The sequence below is a fragment of the Drosophila serrata genome, unplaced genomic scaffold (genome assembly GCF_035046125.1).
Source record: "Drosophila serrata isolate PLE 108 unplaced genomic scaffold, ASM3504612v1 contig_334, whole genome shotgun sequence".
Lineage (NCBI taxonomy): Eukaryota > Metazoa > Arthropoda > Insecta > Diptera > Drosophilidae > Drosophila > Drosophila serrata.
In genome coordinates, this window is record NW_028257232.1 from 650,551 (window position 1) to 669,100 (window position 18,550).

The window sequence follows — 18,550 nt, forward strand, 5'->3', positions numbered from 1 at the left end:
CTTACGTCCGGAATTTTGAGGCGAAGGAGGAGCACCTGTCATAATGGACACATATATCATTGCAATGGTGTAGAATGGCCAAGCTCAATTCCTCAAGAAGATTCCTTACCTCAGAAAGAAGTCACAAAAAAAAACATTCATTTATACGTTTCTTTTTTACATTTTATTTATTCGTTGCATTCATTCTTGTTTAAAGACTTTTAAATTTAAAATATGAGATGTGGCTTCTCTTCCTGAGATACATATTAATTGTTAATTTTACTCCCAATGTTTGAAAATATTAAATACATCATATTAATAGCTTGTAAGATACATTAATAAAGCAAGGAAGCCTGTGATATTAGCACGACTCTTGGGTAGACAGGGAAACTATGGTGCATTTCGATCTCCATTTCTCCCTTGATTGACTCCCGTGTCGTTTCAATAATTAATTCCAATGCCTAGCGAAATGCTAGTATGAAATATTTCCCATTTTGAATAAAGATAAAAACCGTTTCCAAGCCGACGAACAAACGAGGCGAGTCATCTCATCGAGTGGACAGACGCGATCACTTAATTACCTGTGCGAACTTTCCGGTGTAGGGAACCTGAGGCCTGTGGAACGGGGGGTACAGTGAACACTCGCACTCGGCAAACGCAGGGGGGGAAGCTGAATTAAACTGACATTTTCACCTTGTTAATTATGCGCACGGTCATGCAAAAATCGCGTAATGAGTGACGGCCATTGAGAGTTGCATTGTCAGTGGACGATGATAGTTTAATTGCAAGTGTCTGCCTCTGCCTCTGGGCCGGAGGGTGCTCCCTTTCCCTTCGGGGAACTCCAGGTGGACTCCGACTAGCAGAAGTGCAGGCTCGTGGGCTTCAAGAGGCCGTACATCCCGTTCGTTGTTTTTGGCACCGTGACGTTCACGGAGCCATCGATCTCCATGGTCTGTTGTCTCTCCAATCGCTCCTCCGCATTGGCCGCCGTCTGCGTGAACTTCTTGTCCAGGCGCCGGCGGGTGGCGTAGAGCAGGAAGTGCTCATCGCCGTACATTTGCCGGCTCTCCAGGTAGATCTGGTCGATGCGACGGTAGTGGCACTCCTGCATCCGCGGATACCAGGCAAAGCGCGTCCACCAGGACCGCGACACCTTGCTCATGCTGTCGATGAAGGAGCGCTGGTGAGCAACCTGCTCCGTGGTCACTATGTTCGCCGGCATTTTGGTGGCTCCAGCAGGATCTCGGATTGTGTTCTAGTGCATTTATGTATATATTATTTGTATCTGTTTCTCTTTGTGTTTATTAAGTGTGACTACGACGAGAGTAGGCTGAGCCAGGCGATTGGCAGCTGCTCGGTTCCTAGGTTCCTAGGTTCCATGTTCCTCCCTAATCGCATTAGCAGTAGCCACTTGACAGGACAACAGGTGCGCCGGCTCATCCGGGTCACAGCTCAGCCAGCTGTGCAAAAATAAAATGCATTCTGATGGCCTCAATAACACCTCTGTGTCTTTGATAATGGCGATCATTCATCCATTGTTAATCAGTGATCATATTTAATATGGTCTGGTCAACAAGCCCACCAAGTTTGTGCTTAAAGATCTTTATGTCTAATTTACAATATAGAATGTTCCACAATGCTTTCAAGGCCGATTGCTAGTTAGGTTCCATTGCAATCTTTTCATAAAAAGATAATAGTTTATACTAAAATAAAACAACTGTATATAGATAATCCCAGTGCCAGACTCTTCTCAATCAACTCTTGGTGAAGTAAAGGACGATTTCGGCCCGCGGAATGCTGTTAACCACCCAGGTGCTGTTCATGTAGTATCTGCCATCGGGAATGACCGACTGGACAAGCCTGTTCACGTGCTGCACCGGCAGCTTGTCCAGAACGATGTCGTGCTGAAATCGGTCAGAATTAGGTTTGAGGACATCATGTTCGAAGCCAGGACAACACTCACATTGTAGGGACAGGTGTGGTTCATGTTCGAGTAGGGCCCAAAGGTCTGGTATATCCAGTTGGCGAGGACGTTGTTGCGCTCCCTCATAAACTTGCAGCCATCCACCTTGAGGTCGAAGTTGTACAGGATCCGCTTGTTCTCCCGCAGCCTCACCTGGAACAGGGTCTAGGGGGGCATAAGGAGGAGGTCAGCCCAAGAGCGATCGGCATTCCGTAATCTTACCACGCAGTTGTCGATTGGTAATTGCTGGATCTTGCTCTTCAGCGAGGCGTACTTGTAGGTGCGATTGATGGACTTCAGGTGGCAGTATTCAAAGGTCAGGAAGCGCTTGTCGCGTACCACGCAGCGCAGGTTGTTGAATTCCACGTGGCCATGGAGCTGGGGGTTTAATGGGTGGGTTACTTGCCTTCGGATTATAAAGCACCGATTCTTACTGCGATCAGATGGATGGATACCAAGAGCAGCATTCGCAGGGCCTTCATTCTGGCAAGCGACTGCTCCGCAATTTTCATAAAGAGTAGTTGAAATCGGAGTTCATTTTATCAAAATTTAGCTATTAAGCACTAAGCGGTTCATTGCCGCTCAAAATCACCTACATATGTATATATTAATCGATCTACAAATAGCATTCCGGTTCTATGTACACTGTACAGATAGCTGTGACTACAAAGAACCGCACTATTTAGAGGATGGTTTTTTATACCCTTGCAGTTTGCAAATGAATCCTAAGCTTAAAATATTCGCATTCTTAGGGTCGAAGCTTAAATATATTTTTATAGGAACATTTTATATAAAAATCATTTCTTAACACATTCATAAATAAGCCAAAAAAGCCATAATTTTAAATCGGAAAGCAGCCCTGTGCTAATTTTTAGTAGGGTAATAAATCTGCACACTCAATTTAAAATGTAAAAAAATCACAATTTTTGCCAATTTTAACGATGTAACCCCTTATAAAATATTGAAAAAATTGGCAAAAATTTATTTTCTCTCCTTTATGGCTAGAAAGATTCGCCTGTTGATGCTGATCAAGAATATATATGATTTATAGGGTCGGAAATGACTCCTTCACATATTTACAAGCTTCTGACTAAAGCCTAAATACCATTTTTTAGTCGATATAATGTATTTTTTTATATGACAATTTGTTCAAGAAGTCCAAGTTTAAAAAACTCATAGGTAGGCTAAAAAAGCATTCATTTTAAATCGAAAGCAGCTCTATGTTAGTTTTTATTTGGGCAATTAAACTGCATACTCAATTTAAAATTTAAATTTTTGACAATTTTAACTATATAAAATATTGAAAAAATCGCCAAAAATTAAGATTGTTTCCTTTATGCCTTGAATTCAGTGTCTTTTCTTAATTGAATTGATGAAAAACTTTCTTTGTTCAAGAAAGGAAGTAGAGAAGACATTTTGTATTGTTGTGAAGTGAAAGTGCGCTCCTAACGGAACTATTTTGAGTTTATATTAATTTTCGGCATGGCTGCCGCAGTGTCGGAAAATATTAAATGGCAGCTCCGCGTACCAATAAGAACAGTGTGGACACGAACCTTTTTAGTTTTATAGGAAAAGTCAGCTGTTTTGTGCACAGCGTGACCGCTTTTTAGTGTTGGAAAGATTTGGTCACACAGCCCCGGTCAGCGGAAAAAAATGAGTTTTTGCGGCAGAAGAAAAATTGATTAATTCTCGTAAATAAACAAAGCAAACCGCGAGAAAAGTGTCATAGCCCCAACCAGCTAGATTATGTTGCGCATCTATCAAAATACATCCCGGTAAGTAGGTGCATATTGAGCGTCAGCGAGGGGCAGAGGTTCGCCTCTGTCTCTCTCGGTCGATTTCGTCATCGTTGCCTCATCTCTGATTCGGTGTGTTTTCCCTTGCAGGCGCACCGCGAGGAAAGCTGTTGTCTACGCCACCACCAAGGTTGCCTGCTGCAATCATTCCACGCTTTGCGGCATCACCAGCCATGCTCGAAGAGGGCCGCCCCACGAGCAGCGGCAGCAGCACAGGAATGGCCCTTACCACGAGGAGTTCCTGCTTGCCGGCAATTCGGCGCGGGGCTGGCAAATGCCGCCGCCCTCGCGCGGCTACGGCATGCTGGTGGTGCGCATCCTGCGAGGAGCACTAAAGCTGCGCTACCTCGTCCTGGGCGGCGCCATTGGAGGGGGCGTTTCCCTAAGCAAAGTGAGTGTTTGCGGTGTTATATAATTGTTGCAAAAATGTAGAGTTTGTATTACTTGTTTTTGGATAGAAATACGAGGACTGGAAGGACGGCCTGCCGGACATGAAATGGCTGGAGGATGCCATGCCACAGGGCGAGCGGTGGAACGCCTTCTCCCGCAATCTAATGGAGGTGGGAGGCCTGGTAAAAAATGCCATCGATATAGGTGAGTGTAAGCAGCTCCTAATCTCGGAGTTCTACCGGAGAGTTTCTCCGTTGCTCTCCCTCACCTTCTCTCACTTTAAATGGCCATTTAGTTGCTTAGTTCTTCCGTTATTAATCCTGGCCAAAATGGCATCGTTTTCGTTTTCTGAATCTCCCACTGCATCACTGAATCACGGCATTTGCTTGTGTTCTAGATCCGAAGCTCAAGCAGCTGGGCGAGGATAAGTTGTCGGAATGGCGCAACTGGTTCGACAATCGCCTGGACGATGCCATCGAGGCCGCCGACTATCAAGGAGTTCAGATTGTCGAAAGTAGGTTGCCCTCCCAGCTCCCCAAACAAATTTAAAGTGAGAGAACCCTGCCCATCGTAATCGAGACTTATATTTCCCTCCCCAAACTCTCCACTCTGTTGCAGCCAAGGAGGACCTGAAGGCCAAGACCTCTGTGGCCGCTTTGGGCATCACCACCGATGAGAGTCGCAAAAAGTATGGTGAGTAATGAGCTCTCCTTTAGCTGGGAAACCCTTTTAACCCAACCTCATCAACTTCTCCACAGAGAAACTCCAGAGCCAGGTAGAGACGCTGCAGACGGAGATCATGAATGTGCAGATCAAATACCAAAAGGAACTGGAGAAAATGGAAAAGGAGAATCGCGATTTGCGCCAGCAGTTCCTCATCCTCAAGACGAACAAGAAGACTTTGGCCAAGAAGATCAAAAAGTCCCTGATCGACATGTACTCCGAGGTGCTGGACGAGCTCTCGGGCTACGATACGGGCTACACCATGGCCGATCATCTGCCGCGCGTCGTCGTCGTGGGAGATCAGAGCAGTGGTAAGACATCGGTCCTAGAGTCCATTGCCAAGGCGCGCATCTTTCCCCGCGGCAGTGGCGAGATGATGACCCGGGCTCCCGTCAAGGTCACCCTGGCGGAGGGACCCTATCATGTGGCGCAGTTCAGGGACTCGGACAGGGAGTACGACCTCACCAAGGAGTCGGATCTGGCCGATCTGCGGAAGGAGGTGGAGTTCCGCATGCGTGCCTCCGTTCGCGGTGGCAAGACCGTGAGCAACGAAGTCATTTCCATGACGGTCAAAGGTCCCGGCCTGCAGCGCATGGTTCTAGTCGATCTTCCCGGCATTATCTCAGTATGTATTTCTCGAGGAATCTATATTCTTTAGGCTAAAGTACCCCTTTTGCAGACTATGACAGTGGACATGGCCTCGGATACCAAGGATTCGATTCACCAGATGACAAAGCATTACATGAGCAACCCCAACGCCATCATTCTGTGCATCCAAGACGGCTCCGTTGACGCGGAGCGCAGCAATGTCACGGATCTGGTCATGCAGTGCGATCCTCTGGGTCGGCGAACCATTTTCGTGCTTACGAAGGTGGATCTGGCCGAGGAGCTGGCCGACCCGGATAGGATAAGGAAGATTCTGTCCGGCAAGCTCTTCCCCATGAAGGCTCTAGGCTACTACGCTGTGGTAACAGGACGCGGTCGAAAGGACGACAGCATAGACGCCATCAGGCAGTACGAGGAGGACTTTTTTAAGAACTCGAAGCTGTTCCAGTGAGTAACGGGAAAGAAGGCGGTCGAATCAATTAAACTAACCTTCCGCCCCGCATAGTCGACGCGGCGTAATCATGCCCCATCAGGTGACCAGCCGGAATCTCAGCCTGGCCGTTTCCGATCGTTTCTGGAAGATGGTGCGCGAGACCATTGAGCAGCAGGCTGATGCATTTAAGGCCACCAGATTCAACCTGGAGACCGAATGGAAGAACAACTTCCCTAGGTGAGAACAAAGAAAGTGAAATGATTAGCACTCTTTTTAGCAAGTGATTCTCCTTCTCTCTGCAGGCTGCGCGAGTCCGGACGCGACGAACTGTTCGACAAGGCCAAGGGCGAGATACTGGACGAGGTGGTGACGCTGTCGCAGATCTCGGCCAAGAAGTGGGACGACGCTCTCAACGCCAAGCTCTGGGAGAAGCTGTCCAACTATGTGTTCGAGAACATCTACCTGCCCGCCGCTCAGTCAGGTTCTCAAAGTAATATTTTGTAGTGCTAAGTTGTAGGTTTTAACGTCATCGTTGGAGGCACGTCCACGTTCATCACCCGCCGCCTTGTGCTTCGTCCAGTGTGTGTGTGTTCTTGTTGTTCTTGGTTGAAGAGGAACGGAAAGCACACCTGCCTCACGTGTGCCTGTTGTTTAACTTAGCATTTAACATGGAAACGAGGGAATCACATGCCCTGAACCGGTTTGAAAGCCTCCTCCTGGGATTCCGAAACGGCCCCAACTCTTTGCTTGAATCATGCATGTATATTTACTGTGTACTCCTCCGATTTCGGCGCCATTAACAGCGTTTAAGAAGTGACTAAGCCGTCTGGAGTCATGTGGGGACTGCTGCCGGAAAGTGTTGAGATTTACGAGCGCCCGCCCCAGTGTAACGTAACGAAACGAAACCAGATTTGTACCGAAACACGTTTGGTCTCCTGTTTACTTATCATTTTATGACAGATCCGTTAATTTGATCAATGAATTCGGGCTAAAATCAAAGGCTAATTGAATCAAATTGCTGCTATTATCGCGACTGTTTTGTGGCTTTGTTTACCATCATCATTACCCAAACACACACTCATAAACTTGTGGTTCCATGTGCCAATTCGGCTAAACTAACGGCTGGAATGCCTTTTCTTTCATTGTAGACTCCTTCAACACCATGGTGGACATAAAGCTGCGGCAGTGGGCCGAGCAGGCTCTGCCCGCGAAGTCCGTGGAGGCCGGCTGGGAGGCCCTGCAACTGGAATTCATCTCGCTGATGGAGCGCTCCAAGAAGTCCCAGGACCACGACGGCATCTTCGATCAGCTCAAGGGTGCGGTGGTAGACGAGGCCATCCGGCGGCACAGCTGGGAGGACAAGGCCATCGATATGCTGCGCGTCATCCAACTGAACACGCTGGAGGATCGGTTCGTGCACACCAAGTCCGAGTGGGACTCGGCTGTCAAGTTCCTGGAGACGTCCGTGAATGCCAAGCTCGTGCAGACGGAAGAGACGCTGGGGCAGATGTTTGGCCCCGGTCAGATGCGACGCCTCACCCATTGGCAGTACCTCACCCAGGATCAACAGAAGCGGCGGTGTGTCAAGGGGGAACTGGACAAAATACTCAAAACGGACTCGGTGAGTTTGAAATTCTTTTTCAGGTTGAGCTTAACTGCACTTATGGTTCTCTAACCTGAATGGACATCTTGCAATTTGCAATTGGGTAACTGGCCGATTGGAAAATAGGTCATAACTAAGCCAAAAATGGTCTAATTTCAATTCGGAAAGCAGCCCTGTGTTAGTTTTTATTAGGGTTATAATTCTGCATACTCAATTTAAAATGTAAATTTTGGCCAAATTTGGCAATTTTAACGATGTAACCCCTTATAAAATTATGAAAAAATTGGCAAAAATTTATTTTCTCTCTTTTATGGCTAGAAAGATTCGCCTGTTGATGGTGATCAAGAATATATATGGTTTATGGGGTCGGAAATGCAAGAGTATAAAAATATTGAAGTTTTTTTGTAATTTTTGTATGTATAGAATTCCTCTAGTTTGTACAGATTTTTGGGTAGAGTTCCGATCTTTACAATCGGCATCAATATAAATAAAATAAGTACTTTTTATAAATTCTATTAAACCAGCTTGATTATTATTAATGATTAAATCAATTAAATCAAGTGATTGAGATAATTACTTTCTTCGTGTTAATCCTAATTGACAATCGTGTTGCGACGAGTAGTTCTCAATAGTAATTGCTTGTTCCTTGGGTGATAACATTTCTTCAATTATGATTGCAGAAACATTTGCCCACTCTGAGCTACGATGAGCTGACGACGGTGCGCAAGAACCTGCAGCGTGATAACGTGGACGTGGACACGGACTATATAAGGCAAACGTGGTTCCCAGTCTACAGAAAGTGAGTGATTGTCGCTGAGTGGAGTTGTTTTCACAGCCTTTTTCTATTTTTTAGACACTTCCTGCAGCAGGCGTTGCAGAGGGCAAAGGATTGTCGCAAGGCCTATTACCTGTACACGCAACAAGGAGCTGAGTGCGAGGTGAGTGGTCTAAGGTAGAAAGGATATCCCAACTGGAGCTCTATATTTTATGTGTTGCAGATCTCCTGCAGCGACGTCGTGCTCTTCTGGCGCATCCAGCAGGTGATAAAGATAACGGGCAATGCCTTAAGACAGCAGGTAATAAATCGGGAGGCCCGGCGGCTGGACAAGGAGATAAAGGCGGTGCTGGACGAGTTCAGCGACGACGAAGAGAAAAAGGCGCACCTGCTCACCGGAAAGCGAGTGCTGCTGGCGGAAGAACTGAGTGAGTAGTTTGTTTTACAATTGATAATTGAATTAGTTTACTAACGCACAAAGTGCTGCTTTTCTAAGTCAAAGTACGGATGATCCAGGAGAAGCTGGAGGAGTTCATCAATTCACTGAATCAGGAAAAGTAGTGAGTGGAGTGTGCCATGACCAAAGACACATCATCGAGGGGCGTTACTTAACAGGATCTTCTTAAAACACACATTTCAAATGTTTGTTTCATAGTCACCGCCCAATCCCCACATAGTTAAGCTTACTTTGTGCTGCGAAAGTAATAAACCGATAGCGATCGTTTAGTTTGTATTAATCGGAAATCGTCTTTATTGTTGGATGAAGTCACGTCATCAATTTTAAATGTAAAACAAATCATTCTCTGCTTGTAATGTAATTATTATATTGTTGATAAACGCGCATGCTGAGTATGTGGCGGTCCGTGTGTGTATTATGTACTCTGTGTTCTCTGTTGTATCGTACAATATATATATGTATATATAAATACCAGATAGATGCCTCCATCGTCTGGCTGATTGTTTATTTGCTTTACGCCGGCGAGTGCACTGACCCGATCGATTGTGATATATCTATCTAAACTATGTAACGAAGTCGAACGTGGTGTGTCTTACAAAGGTAAACAAATGCACCGGTCTCGCTCTCGTTCTCGTTCTCGTTTCTCCTCATACCTCTTGTACCTCATGTTAAATAACTCAACAAAACGATTCTTAACTTGGCAGTCGACTTGTGGCCCAGCCATAGCCATGTGCACAGGAGCTGCTTACGGGCTACATAGTAATAGTATTAATAATGTGTTCGGTTAACCTAAGCCTAGCTGCTCCCCTCTCGTCTCGTCCTCTTAAAGCTTATAGAAACATTAATGTACACTCTCTCCATCCGAAGGCACAACATTTCGCTTACGTCTAATCTTAACGTATCAAGTACTCCGGAACAGGCTTTCGCGCTTTCCGCGCTCCGCAGGGCCAAGGACACACCGAAGGGTGTGTCTCCGAAGCCCTCGGAGATAGTTGTGTGGCTGCCTTGACAAGATGTTCAGGCTGTCTGGCAGATGTATTCTTTCTCTGCTAGGCTAGACTAGGCTAGGCTTCCTAGGCGGCCGGCAGGGGGGTGTTCTTCTCGTTCCGACGCTGCTCCCACCGGCTCACGCAGGTCAGGGGATAGCAGAGGAAGGCCGACAGCAGGATGAGGCCGCCGGCAAAGTAGAAGGCCATGTCGTAGCTCTTGGTCATCTCGTAAAGGCTTCCTGCAAGAGGTCCAATGATTAGTTAGTACTTCGTGAAAGATCTCAGGGATAATGATTACGCACCTGCTATGGGCGTGCCCACCGTGGCTGCCAGGCCCTGGAAGAGCATCAGGAATCCGTAGGCATTCGTTAACTTCTCCAGACCGATCAGCTCCACGGCGATCAGCGAACGCAGCGCCGAGAAGCAGGCAATGCAGATGCCGAAGAACAGGGCAAAGGTCCACTGGGAGGCAGAGTTAATGACGACGCCGCTGAAGATGGTAGCGATGCCACCGGCGGTCAGGGCGAAGTTGTTCAGCCAGAGCGGCTTGACGCTGGGGAACGAGCTAATCGAGCCGCACACAATCCTAGCGAATGTGTTCACCAGTCCAATGCCACCGAGCACCGAGAGGGCCGATGGCTTGTCCATGCCGGCGGCCACAGCGCGTTCCACCAGGAAGCAGAAGGGCACAAAGAAACCCATCATGGTCAGGAAGCCGCTGAAGGCCAGGCACATGAAGGCGGGTGACTTAAGCAGCTCGGTGTCCAGCATAGTGGACAGTGTGCGACGCACTGCCTCCGGGCAGATGCGGCAGCCCTTCTGGCGGTCCTCCAGCATGTCCTGCTTGGTGGGCAGCCGGGTCACGGACATGTGGTAGGCGAGCGAGGTCTGCGACTGGTACTGGGGAATCCTGGTCAGTGATCCGGTGAAGAAGATATCGTCACGGTACATGGGCCTCGAGGATGACGCCTGGCCATGGTGCGCCTCATGGGCGGCGGCCGCCGATCGCTTGCCAATGTCCTGGGGTCGGCGGCCGGACACTGTGTGTCTGCGTGCCTGAATGGTCACCGGCTTGGCCTCCGTCTCCAACAGGTTATCGTTCTCCGCCTCCTCCTCATTCTCGCCGACTGTGGTCAGCTCCTTGTGCAGGTTGAAGGTCAGCTGCTGGGGATCCCCGTTTGGCGTCGTGGGCTGCGACTTCCTCAGCTGCTTCAGCTCCGTTCCCTTGTTGCTCTGTGCCGCGGTACCCGAGGGCCGACGCTCCAAGTTCATTCCCTTGAAGATCTCCTGGGCGGTGGGATAATGGTGGCGCTGCGAAGCACCCATGTACGTGTTGTGGGCGGAGTTGGGCATCGAGTAGGCGAAGCGTCCCTCGGGCAGAGGCTTGGTGAAGGCCGCCTGGTGGAGCTGCGGCGTGGGGGCCACGGTGTTGCCGTGCCCGTTTAGCTTGCTCTTCTCCTGCTCGTCAGCGCCAGCCTCGTTGGTCACCGACAGCGTGATGGGCTGGATGGGACGGAAGGCCAGGCCAAAGACGGCGCAGGACAGGACGATGGCTCCCTGGATGGCCAGGGTTTCGCGCCAACCCATCTTCAGCAGGACCTCGGTCAGCGGGGCGAAGACAAAGGTTCCCACACCGGAGCCGCACATGGCTACGCCGGTGGCCAGGGCACGCCACTTTTCAAAGTAGAATCCGATGATCACCACCGCCGGGATGTAGACCATGCAGAAGCCAATGCCGCCCAGGATGCCGTAGATAAGGAACAGGTACTCCACGCTGGTGGCAAAGTACGAGAGCCCGAAGCAGATGGCCGCGAACACGGCTCCCGCCATGGTCACCGGCCGGAAGCCGAAGCGATTCGCCATGGCACTCACGAAGGGACCGGCCATCAGGTAGCAGCCACTTAGGAGCGACGAAACGAACGCCACGTAGCCCTTACTCACGTTGAACTCGGCCATCAGCTGCTCCTGGATGAGCGGCGAGCAGAAGACAATGCCATCGATCACCGTGCAGCAGAGGAAGGAGGCCACCATCACCACCCAGGCCCAGCCGCTGTCCGGGGGCACCACCACGGCCGCCTCGTCGATCTCCTCGCCCTCCTCCTCATTCTCCTCCTTGATGTTGTCCGGCTGCTTGGATACCAGCGCACTGGCTGCCAGTTCGTCCTGGGACTTGGTCTGCTGTGTGGCCATTTCCTGGAAAGATCGCGAGAAGACGGAATCGGATGAGTATGGGTGGGGGAACCTAGGAGAGAGTGATCCGCTGGTGGTTAAGTTACGCAACTGTTTACCCCGAAAAGCGAGAGTGGCCTTCGCATTGCGCATACGCCCCCATGGTTCCCTCTTGTTTATGTATTGTTTTTTTTACCACTTTGCATGGATAAATCTATTTATAAATGTCACGTGCCCCAAGCGATAGCCGCACAATTGAACCGGAGGAGCTCCACCTGTACTGGTGTACTCGGTTGCTACAGTGCGGGTGGAAAATATAATTACAAAATGCTTATTAGGTAGGAATAAGAAGGGATTTTAGCAGAGTCTCTAAACACTTTTGTTAAAACCCCCTTTGAAGTCTTTTACTATCTCAACCAAGAGCTGGCTTTGCTAGCAATCTGCATTTATTATTATTTTTCCCAAATATTTTGGGTACTATTGGATGCGACGCCACTATATATACATATGTATCTGTCAGATATCTGCAAAAAGGTGCGTGGTGTGAAAGGCTTTTCGCTGTTTATCACATCGACGTCAATCGGCAGATGGCAGTCAGGGGGGTGCTGATGGGAGACAGGTGGTGGTGCCGTTCAGTGGGTGGAAGCGGATTGTCAAACGTCAAGAACGATGGCCAATGCCAGGGCCAGGAGTGCGTCAGCAGATCGATTGTCTTGGCCAAAGAAGAATTCGCAATTATGTATTCCAAAGCGGTGAGGAGGAGATGGAGACGCAGGAGGGGCCTCTGTGGATTCCATATGCCGGGCACATGAGGTGCCTGCTCCACGAGTACATATTGTGCTGTGGATTTTTGCCTCTTTTTTGATTGCTTTTCTTGTTTGTCCACATCTTGCGGCGGCTAACAAACTCTTGGCCTTGGCAATCGCTATTCGTTTTTCGTTGCCTTTATCTAATCAGATCCGCCACGGGGTTATAAAGCAGATGCTTACATGGACCCGCTAACTGGGAGCTCGGATAAGATGGAATCTGAGGCAATGCGATGCGATCTTTTGTAACCAAGCACCCCCGTGATATATTCCCCAAAGATCTCGACAAACAAGCTTAGTCAAACAGCTTGCTTATCGGGAGCGCTGGAGAATTGCAGGGATTTATTCTAGCCGAGATTGCATCAGAGATAAACCTAACGCTAATCGGCGGACTACTGTCCCGCCAGTAGTATGCATTCCATAAATTAATTGATTATTCCGCCAGATTTGAGGGCTTATCATGGCCCCAGCAACGGCTTAACAGGGCTATAGTAAAACACACCTGATACCCGCCGATACGGGGCAACCCTCTGCCCGGCAACGGACTCGGCCCTAACATCTCCACCACCACCACCACGTGACCGACTGAACTGGGCCCCAGTTTTGATAATTTCACTTCCTTTACGACCGAATTTCGGCTATATCATTGACCATGCGAATTTATGGGAACCCATAAAGACCAAGCGTGGCGATAACACAAGGGTCTAGCTGGGGCTAAGGCTATGGCCGGGTATTTGTTTATTGTGCCATCGAAAGTGTTGCGACACCATCCCATCCTCGAGCCAATAACATAATACCTGCCTTTTAGCACACCCAGAACCACTCGATTCGCGTTCGTATTTCAGATTTTGTTTTCATTTTCATGCACAAATGACCACGCAGTCCGGAACCCAGAACTTAGAGCCCAGAAAGGGAGAACCAAGACCCGAGAACCCATCGAAGGAAGCCCTCGAAGTGCCTCCGCGTAACTGACTTGCCACAGCGAGAACAGCCCATGTATAAATAGACATTAGCATTTACTTGTTGCCCCGATCCCATATTGTGGCCACAATATATATCGAAAGCGAAGACATCTTGGCTCTACAAATTGGCCTAAAGGACGCACCCAGTTTGAGTCTTGATTGCTGTGAATACAACATGGGTATAGGCACTATCTTAGGGGGCTTGTTAGAGGTCTAAACAAAATGTATATATATAGAACTATGGAACTGGAAAGGAGTTCTGTAGAGAATATATATACAGAAGAATAAGCTATATAAACCTTTTAAAATACTTTCTATTATATTAACAACTTGTTGGTAATATCTGGCTTGATATCATGTAAGAGTATCCCTTGGTGGAGCTTGGGGAAATCGTGCCTTCATGCTCGCCCCGTTTGTTTGCTCTCCCTTGGGTTTGGCCCCACAAAACGGCGGATAATGTGACAAGCCGACTCCTGTGGCCTCCAAGACCTCGCTCCTAGTCTCCACTCTCCCCCCCCCCCACTTTCTGTAAGCTAATCCCTGGGCGAGCAAACATTCCCCATCCATCATTCCAGTTTTGTTTTTTCTGGTTTCCAGAAGGGGCCGGAGGTCGCGGCAAACAGTTGTCAGCGCCAATTGTGACTGTTGACAGCGCTTAAATTGATGCCCGTCGATTGAATTAATAAATGTTATAGGTAAACACATATGGTCAGAAGCAGAGGCGGGATCAGGAGGGGCCACGGATACCCTCCAGACGCTAAGTCAGACGCAGACGCGGACGGCGAGTTCTTAAGATGTTTTCCTTGCCGCCGGTTTTCCTGTATCTGTATCTGGCAGTATATGCGTTTGTATCTTTATCTTCGACCGTCTTGCTCTCCCCCTGCTGCGGCGTGTGTGTGCGTACTGCACACACATGTCACATGTAGTACATGGCTCTGTTATTTATAACATGCAACTGTAGGCGTCCTGCCCCTCCTCCTCCTGCTCCTCCTCCTCCTCGCACCATTCCGGCACATCGTGCGTGCGGACCCATTTAGATAGTCTGGTTCCGCCGGTGGACAGGTTCCAAGCCTCCTCGTATCTCAGCGCCGCAATTTGTAGGTACAAGTGAAGCAATCGTTAAGCGACTCTACGCTCAAAATATTAATTAGCTAAGCCGGTAGCCGAAAATGGAGCGAGCGCCCAAGAAGGCTGCGAACACTCCGGTCTCTGGCAGAGGAAAAGCTGACTTGCCAATGCCCTACTTCAGAACAGGGGGAAAGGCTTGCAAAAAGCTCTATCCAAAGTAAAGTATTACCAATCTTTTTCTATGACAATTTTTGTTGACAAATCAATTCTTTCTTTGGCATAACTAAGCCAAAAAAGCAATAATTTCAATTCGGAAAGCAGTCCTATGTTTGTTTTTATTGGGGTAATAAATCTGCATACTCAGTTTAAAATGTACATTTTTGACATTTTCTGCCAATTTTAACGATGTAACCCCTTATAAAATATTGAAAAAATTGGCAAAAATTTATTTTCTCTCCTTTATGGCTAGAAAGATTCGCCTGTTGATGCTGATCAAGAATATATATGGTTTATAGGGTCGGAAATGATTCCTTCACAGATAAATGCAGCTACGAACATGTTGAGGAACAGCATCTTCTTCCATGTTTACCCTAGGAACATCTCTGAAACAGATCTCTTCAGATATTCCCCAAAAAAAGAGCAACTCCATGTATCCGCCGGGCACTCGTGTCAACACTCCAAGTTGGCCCCATTCCGGAATGAGATGGCAAACACTTTGGGGCAAAAGCAGAAGCAGCAGCAGCTGCTGTCACGTCAAGTTCATCGCTCGGCCTTTCACCCAGCGGCGGAGAGCAGCTCCACTTGGGGAGTAAGCCAAGGAGGAGCATTGCTAGGCGGGAAGAAGTTGTGTATCTTTTTGGGGCGTTGACACAGTTAGCTATCATCTCATGCGGGATGCCGCTGCCTAGATCCATCCTCTGGTGTGCTGACCACCACTATCGGCATGAACAAAGGCCACCGCCGGCGCGACAATTAGTAGAGCGATCAATGGTCGCCGGGGTCTCTGCTCCTCTGCTCTCTTTAGGCGGAAGTAGAGCATGGTATTCGTAATCAATTAACATGTTCAAATCATGGAAAATAAGTGCAAGTCGCGCAATTATTATTCTCAAATCGAATCGAGCAAATGGAAATCGAGAGTCGTGATTCCGTGTGTTTGTCGTTCGTTTATTGGGTTATCTGCACGTGGCTGTATGTCAGCAGGACGTCGACAGATGACATTATCTCATGACTCCCTCCAGCACCCCCGGATTCCAGTTTCCAACTAAGCTAAGCGGCGATTTGTTCTCAATTCGACCCCGACATTGGCGCCAAAAGCGGCTGCTTTCCGGACTGATCTGATAAGCAAATCAAGGAAACAAACAAACTGCAGTAAGCTGCACTCTAAAATTGGCTTAATCTGGCGTAAATATTTACACAGCGATTATCGATCACCGATCGTTTGTTCGTTCGCCCGTTCGTGTTGTGTGGCTTGATGTTGAAAAATTTCCACAGACTCTCGGTGTTGTTTGGGTTTTCCAATAGCAAATACCGAAAAAAAGAATACCTAACCGAGTCCTCACGCAAGCGCACTCGAGCATGCCCCAGAAGAAACCCAGGCGGCTTCGACCAGAATGTTGAATGTTGAATGGGAAAACTCCATCGCCTCTTATTTGGCAATGAGTCTGGGGCTATGGTATCCATTGTTAATGCAAAAAACATGTTTTAAGATTTCTAATTTATATTTTACACAGAGAGAAAATAAATCAAAGAAACCAGGCACTTTTCTGGGAAGTCATTGCCAAAGTATCCTAAAGATATTGTTAATATATCTATTAAAATTATATAGTTTTAAATGATTTATTGACTACCACTACTACTATTTTATATAATTGTTCCCTGTGCACTCAACTCCTAATTAACCGAAAAATATCGAAAAATTACTTGCTTCTGGCTCAGAATAAAAATCAGACTCTGAATCGAATTCGGAGTCGGATTGATGATTAATTATAGAGCCGGGCAATTAGCTCGCCGGCGGGGTGGAGTCGTGGGGAGTGTGAGAGGGGGGAAATTGGGTCATTGGCATCTTGCAGTTCTAATGCTTCCAACCCGCGTCACGGCCCATTGACATGAATATGGATGTGGATGTGGCTGTGGCTATGGCTATGGTTATAGCTATGGATGTGGATGTGGATGTGGATGTGGCTGAGCGACTTGAACTTTTCGGTTTCTCTGATTTGATTTCTTGATTTCGTCGACAGCTGTGGGATCTACCATTATCACATTATTCTCGGCTCTCGATTTGTTTTGTTTGCTTTTTGCCGGCAAGCAGCAACCGGTTGTAAGATAAATCGCAACAAAAGCCACGCGCAAAAGCCCCAGAAGAGCGGCGGAGGAGAAGCCTTGGGTTTTGGCCAAAAAAATCGATCGCTGACTCACTCACCAAAGGCGTGTCATATCGGTGGAGATAGAGCCATAATTAATATGTGGATAATGATGGCAAAGCTGAGCTAAAATCTATTCTGCATTTGCATAGCCAGGCAGCAGGTGCAAATGTATGTCCATAGGTACTCTCGGAGGGGTTCTGACTAACTGGTTAATCCACTAAAGAAATTGAATTATCAACTTTTAAATATAGGTTTTTGACATAAAATAAACTCATTAGTAGCTGAATATAAAATCCAAAACGAAAGCTTAGTTATAATATTAAACTATTTACATCTCAAGGTATAGAATTAGACATGTACCTGTGATAACCCAAGATATTGGTTCATTTCCCCCTGAAGACTTAGTTGGTATCGATCTAAACGTAAGCTGCTTTTGTTCTTTGTTCAAGTTCAGGGAGGAAAACCCGAGTACAGTGGGGGGAAAACAACAACAAAGCAGCAACAAAGAGGGCTGAAATGGCGCTGCAAAAGCCGCCTTTTTCCGAACTTTTTCCTGGTATCGATGCCGGGGCTCTAACCCTTCTTGGCCAAGTGAAGGAGAACCTGGAACGCGCGCGCACTTTTGCCGCATGTCGCTGGCTCTGTGTGTTTTTGGCCAAAACCCGTTTTGAGCCCAGTTGAGGAGAAGGAGGAGCAGTAAGGCAGAGACATAGGGAAAGGTAGAGAGAGGGAAAGAAAGGGTGTTTGCCTGGTTTACCTCCAAGAGAAGTATCGATGCGGCGTGTCTTGTGTTGCAGCCAAAGATGTGTCCGAGTGTCGTTTGTGTGTGTGTTGTTTTAGAGTCAAAGTTCTGCTCTTATTTTTGGCGCGCTGCAAAGAATTTGATTTTATTTTTACTTATTTGTATTTCTGTGTGCTTTTTTTCGAGAAAGCGAAAGCAAATCGAACAACGCGCGTACGCCGCCGACACAGTAAAAGCGAAAGTTAAAAGTCAACGCGGCGACGCGTAGGAAACAACACGCTTAAAAATACTTCTAGGCTATATGTATCAGTATCTGATTATACATATGTTTATATATTCGAACCGAACCGAACAGCACAGCACTGAGCACTGAGCACAGAACACCGAGAAGTGGGAACTGGGAACTGGGAACCGAGAGCAAACGGAGGCACGGAGGAGCAGCATATGTACTAACTACATAACATAAATGTATGTACTTATACTTTTGTGGAGCATACAAAATTGTGCTGCTTCGATACGGATTCGGGTTTTCAAGTGTTAAGGCTTGGTGTAGGGTATTATTTGCTTTACTTTTTCTCTGCCTTGTATTCAGAATATTCTGTCGAAATAACACTCAGTGGCGGCTTCCGCTGCGTAGGCCTGATGATCGCCTCATGAACTCGATGCGAGCGACGCGACGGACTAAAGATAACTAAGGGAAATCAGAATGTGTTGGCAGTATAAACC

General features: G+C 47.7%; 4 protein-coding genes across 8 annotated transcripts; 1 reads left to right on the plus strand and 3 right to left on the minus strand.

Moving 5' to 3' along the window:
• Window positions 1–140: 140 nt before the first annotated feature.
• LOC110184080 (uncharacterized) lies at window positions 141–1,331 on the minus strand. Its single transcript, XM_020952464.2, has 2 exons — window positions 665–1,331; window positions 141–594 (listed from the first exon to the last, which is right to left on the minus strand). The coding sequence occupies exon 1, from the start codon at window positions 1,199–1,201 to the stop codon at window positions 836–838; it is 366 nt and encodes a 121-aa protein (XP_020808123.1). The 5' UTR covers window positions 1,202–1,331; the 3' UTR covers window positions 141–594; window positions 665–835.
• Window positions 1,332–1,590: 259 nt separating this feature from the next.
• LOC110184046 (uncharacterized) lies at window positions 1,591–2,672 on the minus strand. Its single transcript, XM_020952421.2, has 4 exons — window positions 2,377–2,672; window positions 2,165–2,320; window positions 1,943–2,107; window positions 1,591–1,883 (listed from the first exon to the last, which is right to left on the minus strand). Exons 1-4 carry the CDS (start codon window positions 2,452–2,454, stop codon window positions 1,734–1,736), a joined length of 549 nt encoding a protein of 182 aa, XP_020808080.2. The 5' UTR covers window positions 2,455–2,672; the 3' UTR covers window positions 1,591–1,733.
• A 774-nt stretch (window positions 2,673–3,446) lies between these two features.
• On the plus strand, window positions 3,447–9,005 carry Opa1 (Opa1 mitochondrial dynamin like GTPase). 4 transcript variants are annotated; one of them, XM_020952505.2, is made up of 14 exons: window positions 3,447–3,717; window positions 3,829–4,129; window positions 4,197–4,332; window positions 4,526–4,642; window positions 4,747–4,821; window positions 4,887–5,476; window positions 5,531–5,904; window positions 5,963–6,127; window positions 6,193–6,380; window positions 7,039–7,511; window positions 8,174–8,292; window positions 8,347–8,431; window positions 8,492–8,696; window positions 8,765–9,005. In XM_020952505.2, the coding sequence occupies exons 1-14, from the start codon at window positions 3,689–3,691 to the stop codon at window positions 8,827–8,829; spliced, it is 2,922 nt and encodes a 973-aa protein (XP_020808164.2). In that variant the 5' UTR covers window positions 3,447–3,688; the 3' UTR covers window positions 8,830–9,005. The 4 variants fall into 4 exon arrangements, with proteins under 4 accessions (XP_020808164.2, XP_020808165.2, XP_020808166.2 ...); XM_020952506.2 differs by having other exon boundaries at window positions 6,193–6,371; XM_020952507.2 differs by lacking the exon at window positions 4,526–4,642.
• On the minus strand, window positions 8,991–18,517 carry LOC110184114 (monocarboxylate transporter 14). Of its 2 annotated transcripts, XM_020952509.2 has the most exons (4): window positions 18,395–18,422; window positions 17,840–17,952; window positions 10,017–11,907; window positions 8,991–9,953 (listed from the first exon to the last, which is right to left on the minus strand). In XM_020952509.2, exons 3-4 carry the CDS (start codon window positions 11,902–11,904, stop codon window positions 9,799–9,801), a joined length of 2,043 nt encoding a protein of 680 aa, XP_020808168.1. In that variant the 5' UTR covers window positions 11,905–11,907; window positions 17,840–17,952; window positions 18,395–18,422; the 3' UTR covers window positions 8,991–9,798. The 2 variants fall into 2 exon arrangements, with proteins under 2 accessions (XP_020808168.1, XP_086693872.1); XM_086837746.1 differs by lacking the exon at window positions 17,840–17,952 and having other exon boundaries at window positions 18,395–18,517.
• Window positions 18,518–18,550: the final 33 nt, after the last annotated feature.

Coding starts and splice junctions, on each gene's coding strand:
- LOC110184080 (XM_020952464.2), bottom strand. CDS start 1,201: ATGCCGGCGAACATAGTGACCACGGAGCAGGTTGCTCACCAGCGCTCC.
- LOC110184046 (XM_020952421.2), bottom strand. CDS start 2,454: ATGAAAATTGCGGAGCAGTCGCTTGCCAGAATGAAGGCCCTGCGAATG. Junction 2,321..2,376: donor TATCCATCCATCTGATCGCA/GTAAGAATCGGT, acceptor TTAAACCCCCAG/CTCCATGGCCACGTGGAATT. Junction 2,108..2,164: donor TACCAATCGACAACTGCGTG/GTAAGATTACGG, acceptor ATGCCCCCCTAG/ACCCTGTTCCAGGTGAGGCT.
- Opa1 (XM_020952505.2), top strand. CDS start 3,689: ATGTTGCGCATCTATCAAAATACATCCCG. Junction 6,128..6,192: donor TGGAAGAACAACTTCCCTAG/GTGAGAACAAAG, acceptor TTCTCTCTGCAG/GCTGCGCGAGTCCGGACGCG. Junction 6,381..7,038: donor CGCTCAGTCAGGTTCTCAAA/GTAATATTTTGT, acceptor CTTTCATTGTAG/ACTCCTTCAACACCATGGTG.
- LOC110184114 (XM_086837746.1), bottom strand. CDS start 11,904: ATGGCCACACAGCAGACCAAGTCCCAGGACGAACTGGCAGCCAGTGCG. Junction 9,954..10,016: donor GGTGGGCACGCCCATAGCAG/GTGCGTAATCAT, acceptor GACCTCTTGCAG/GAAGCCTTTACGAGATGACC.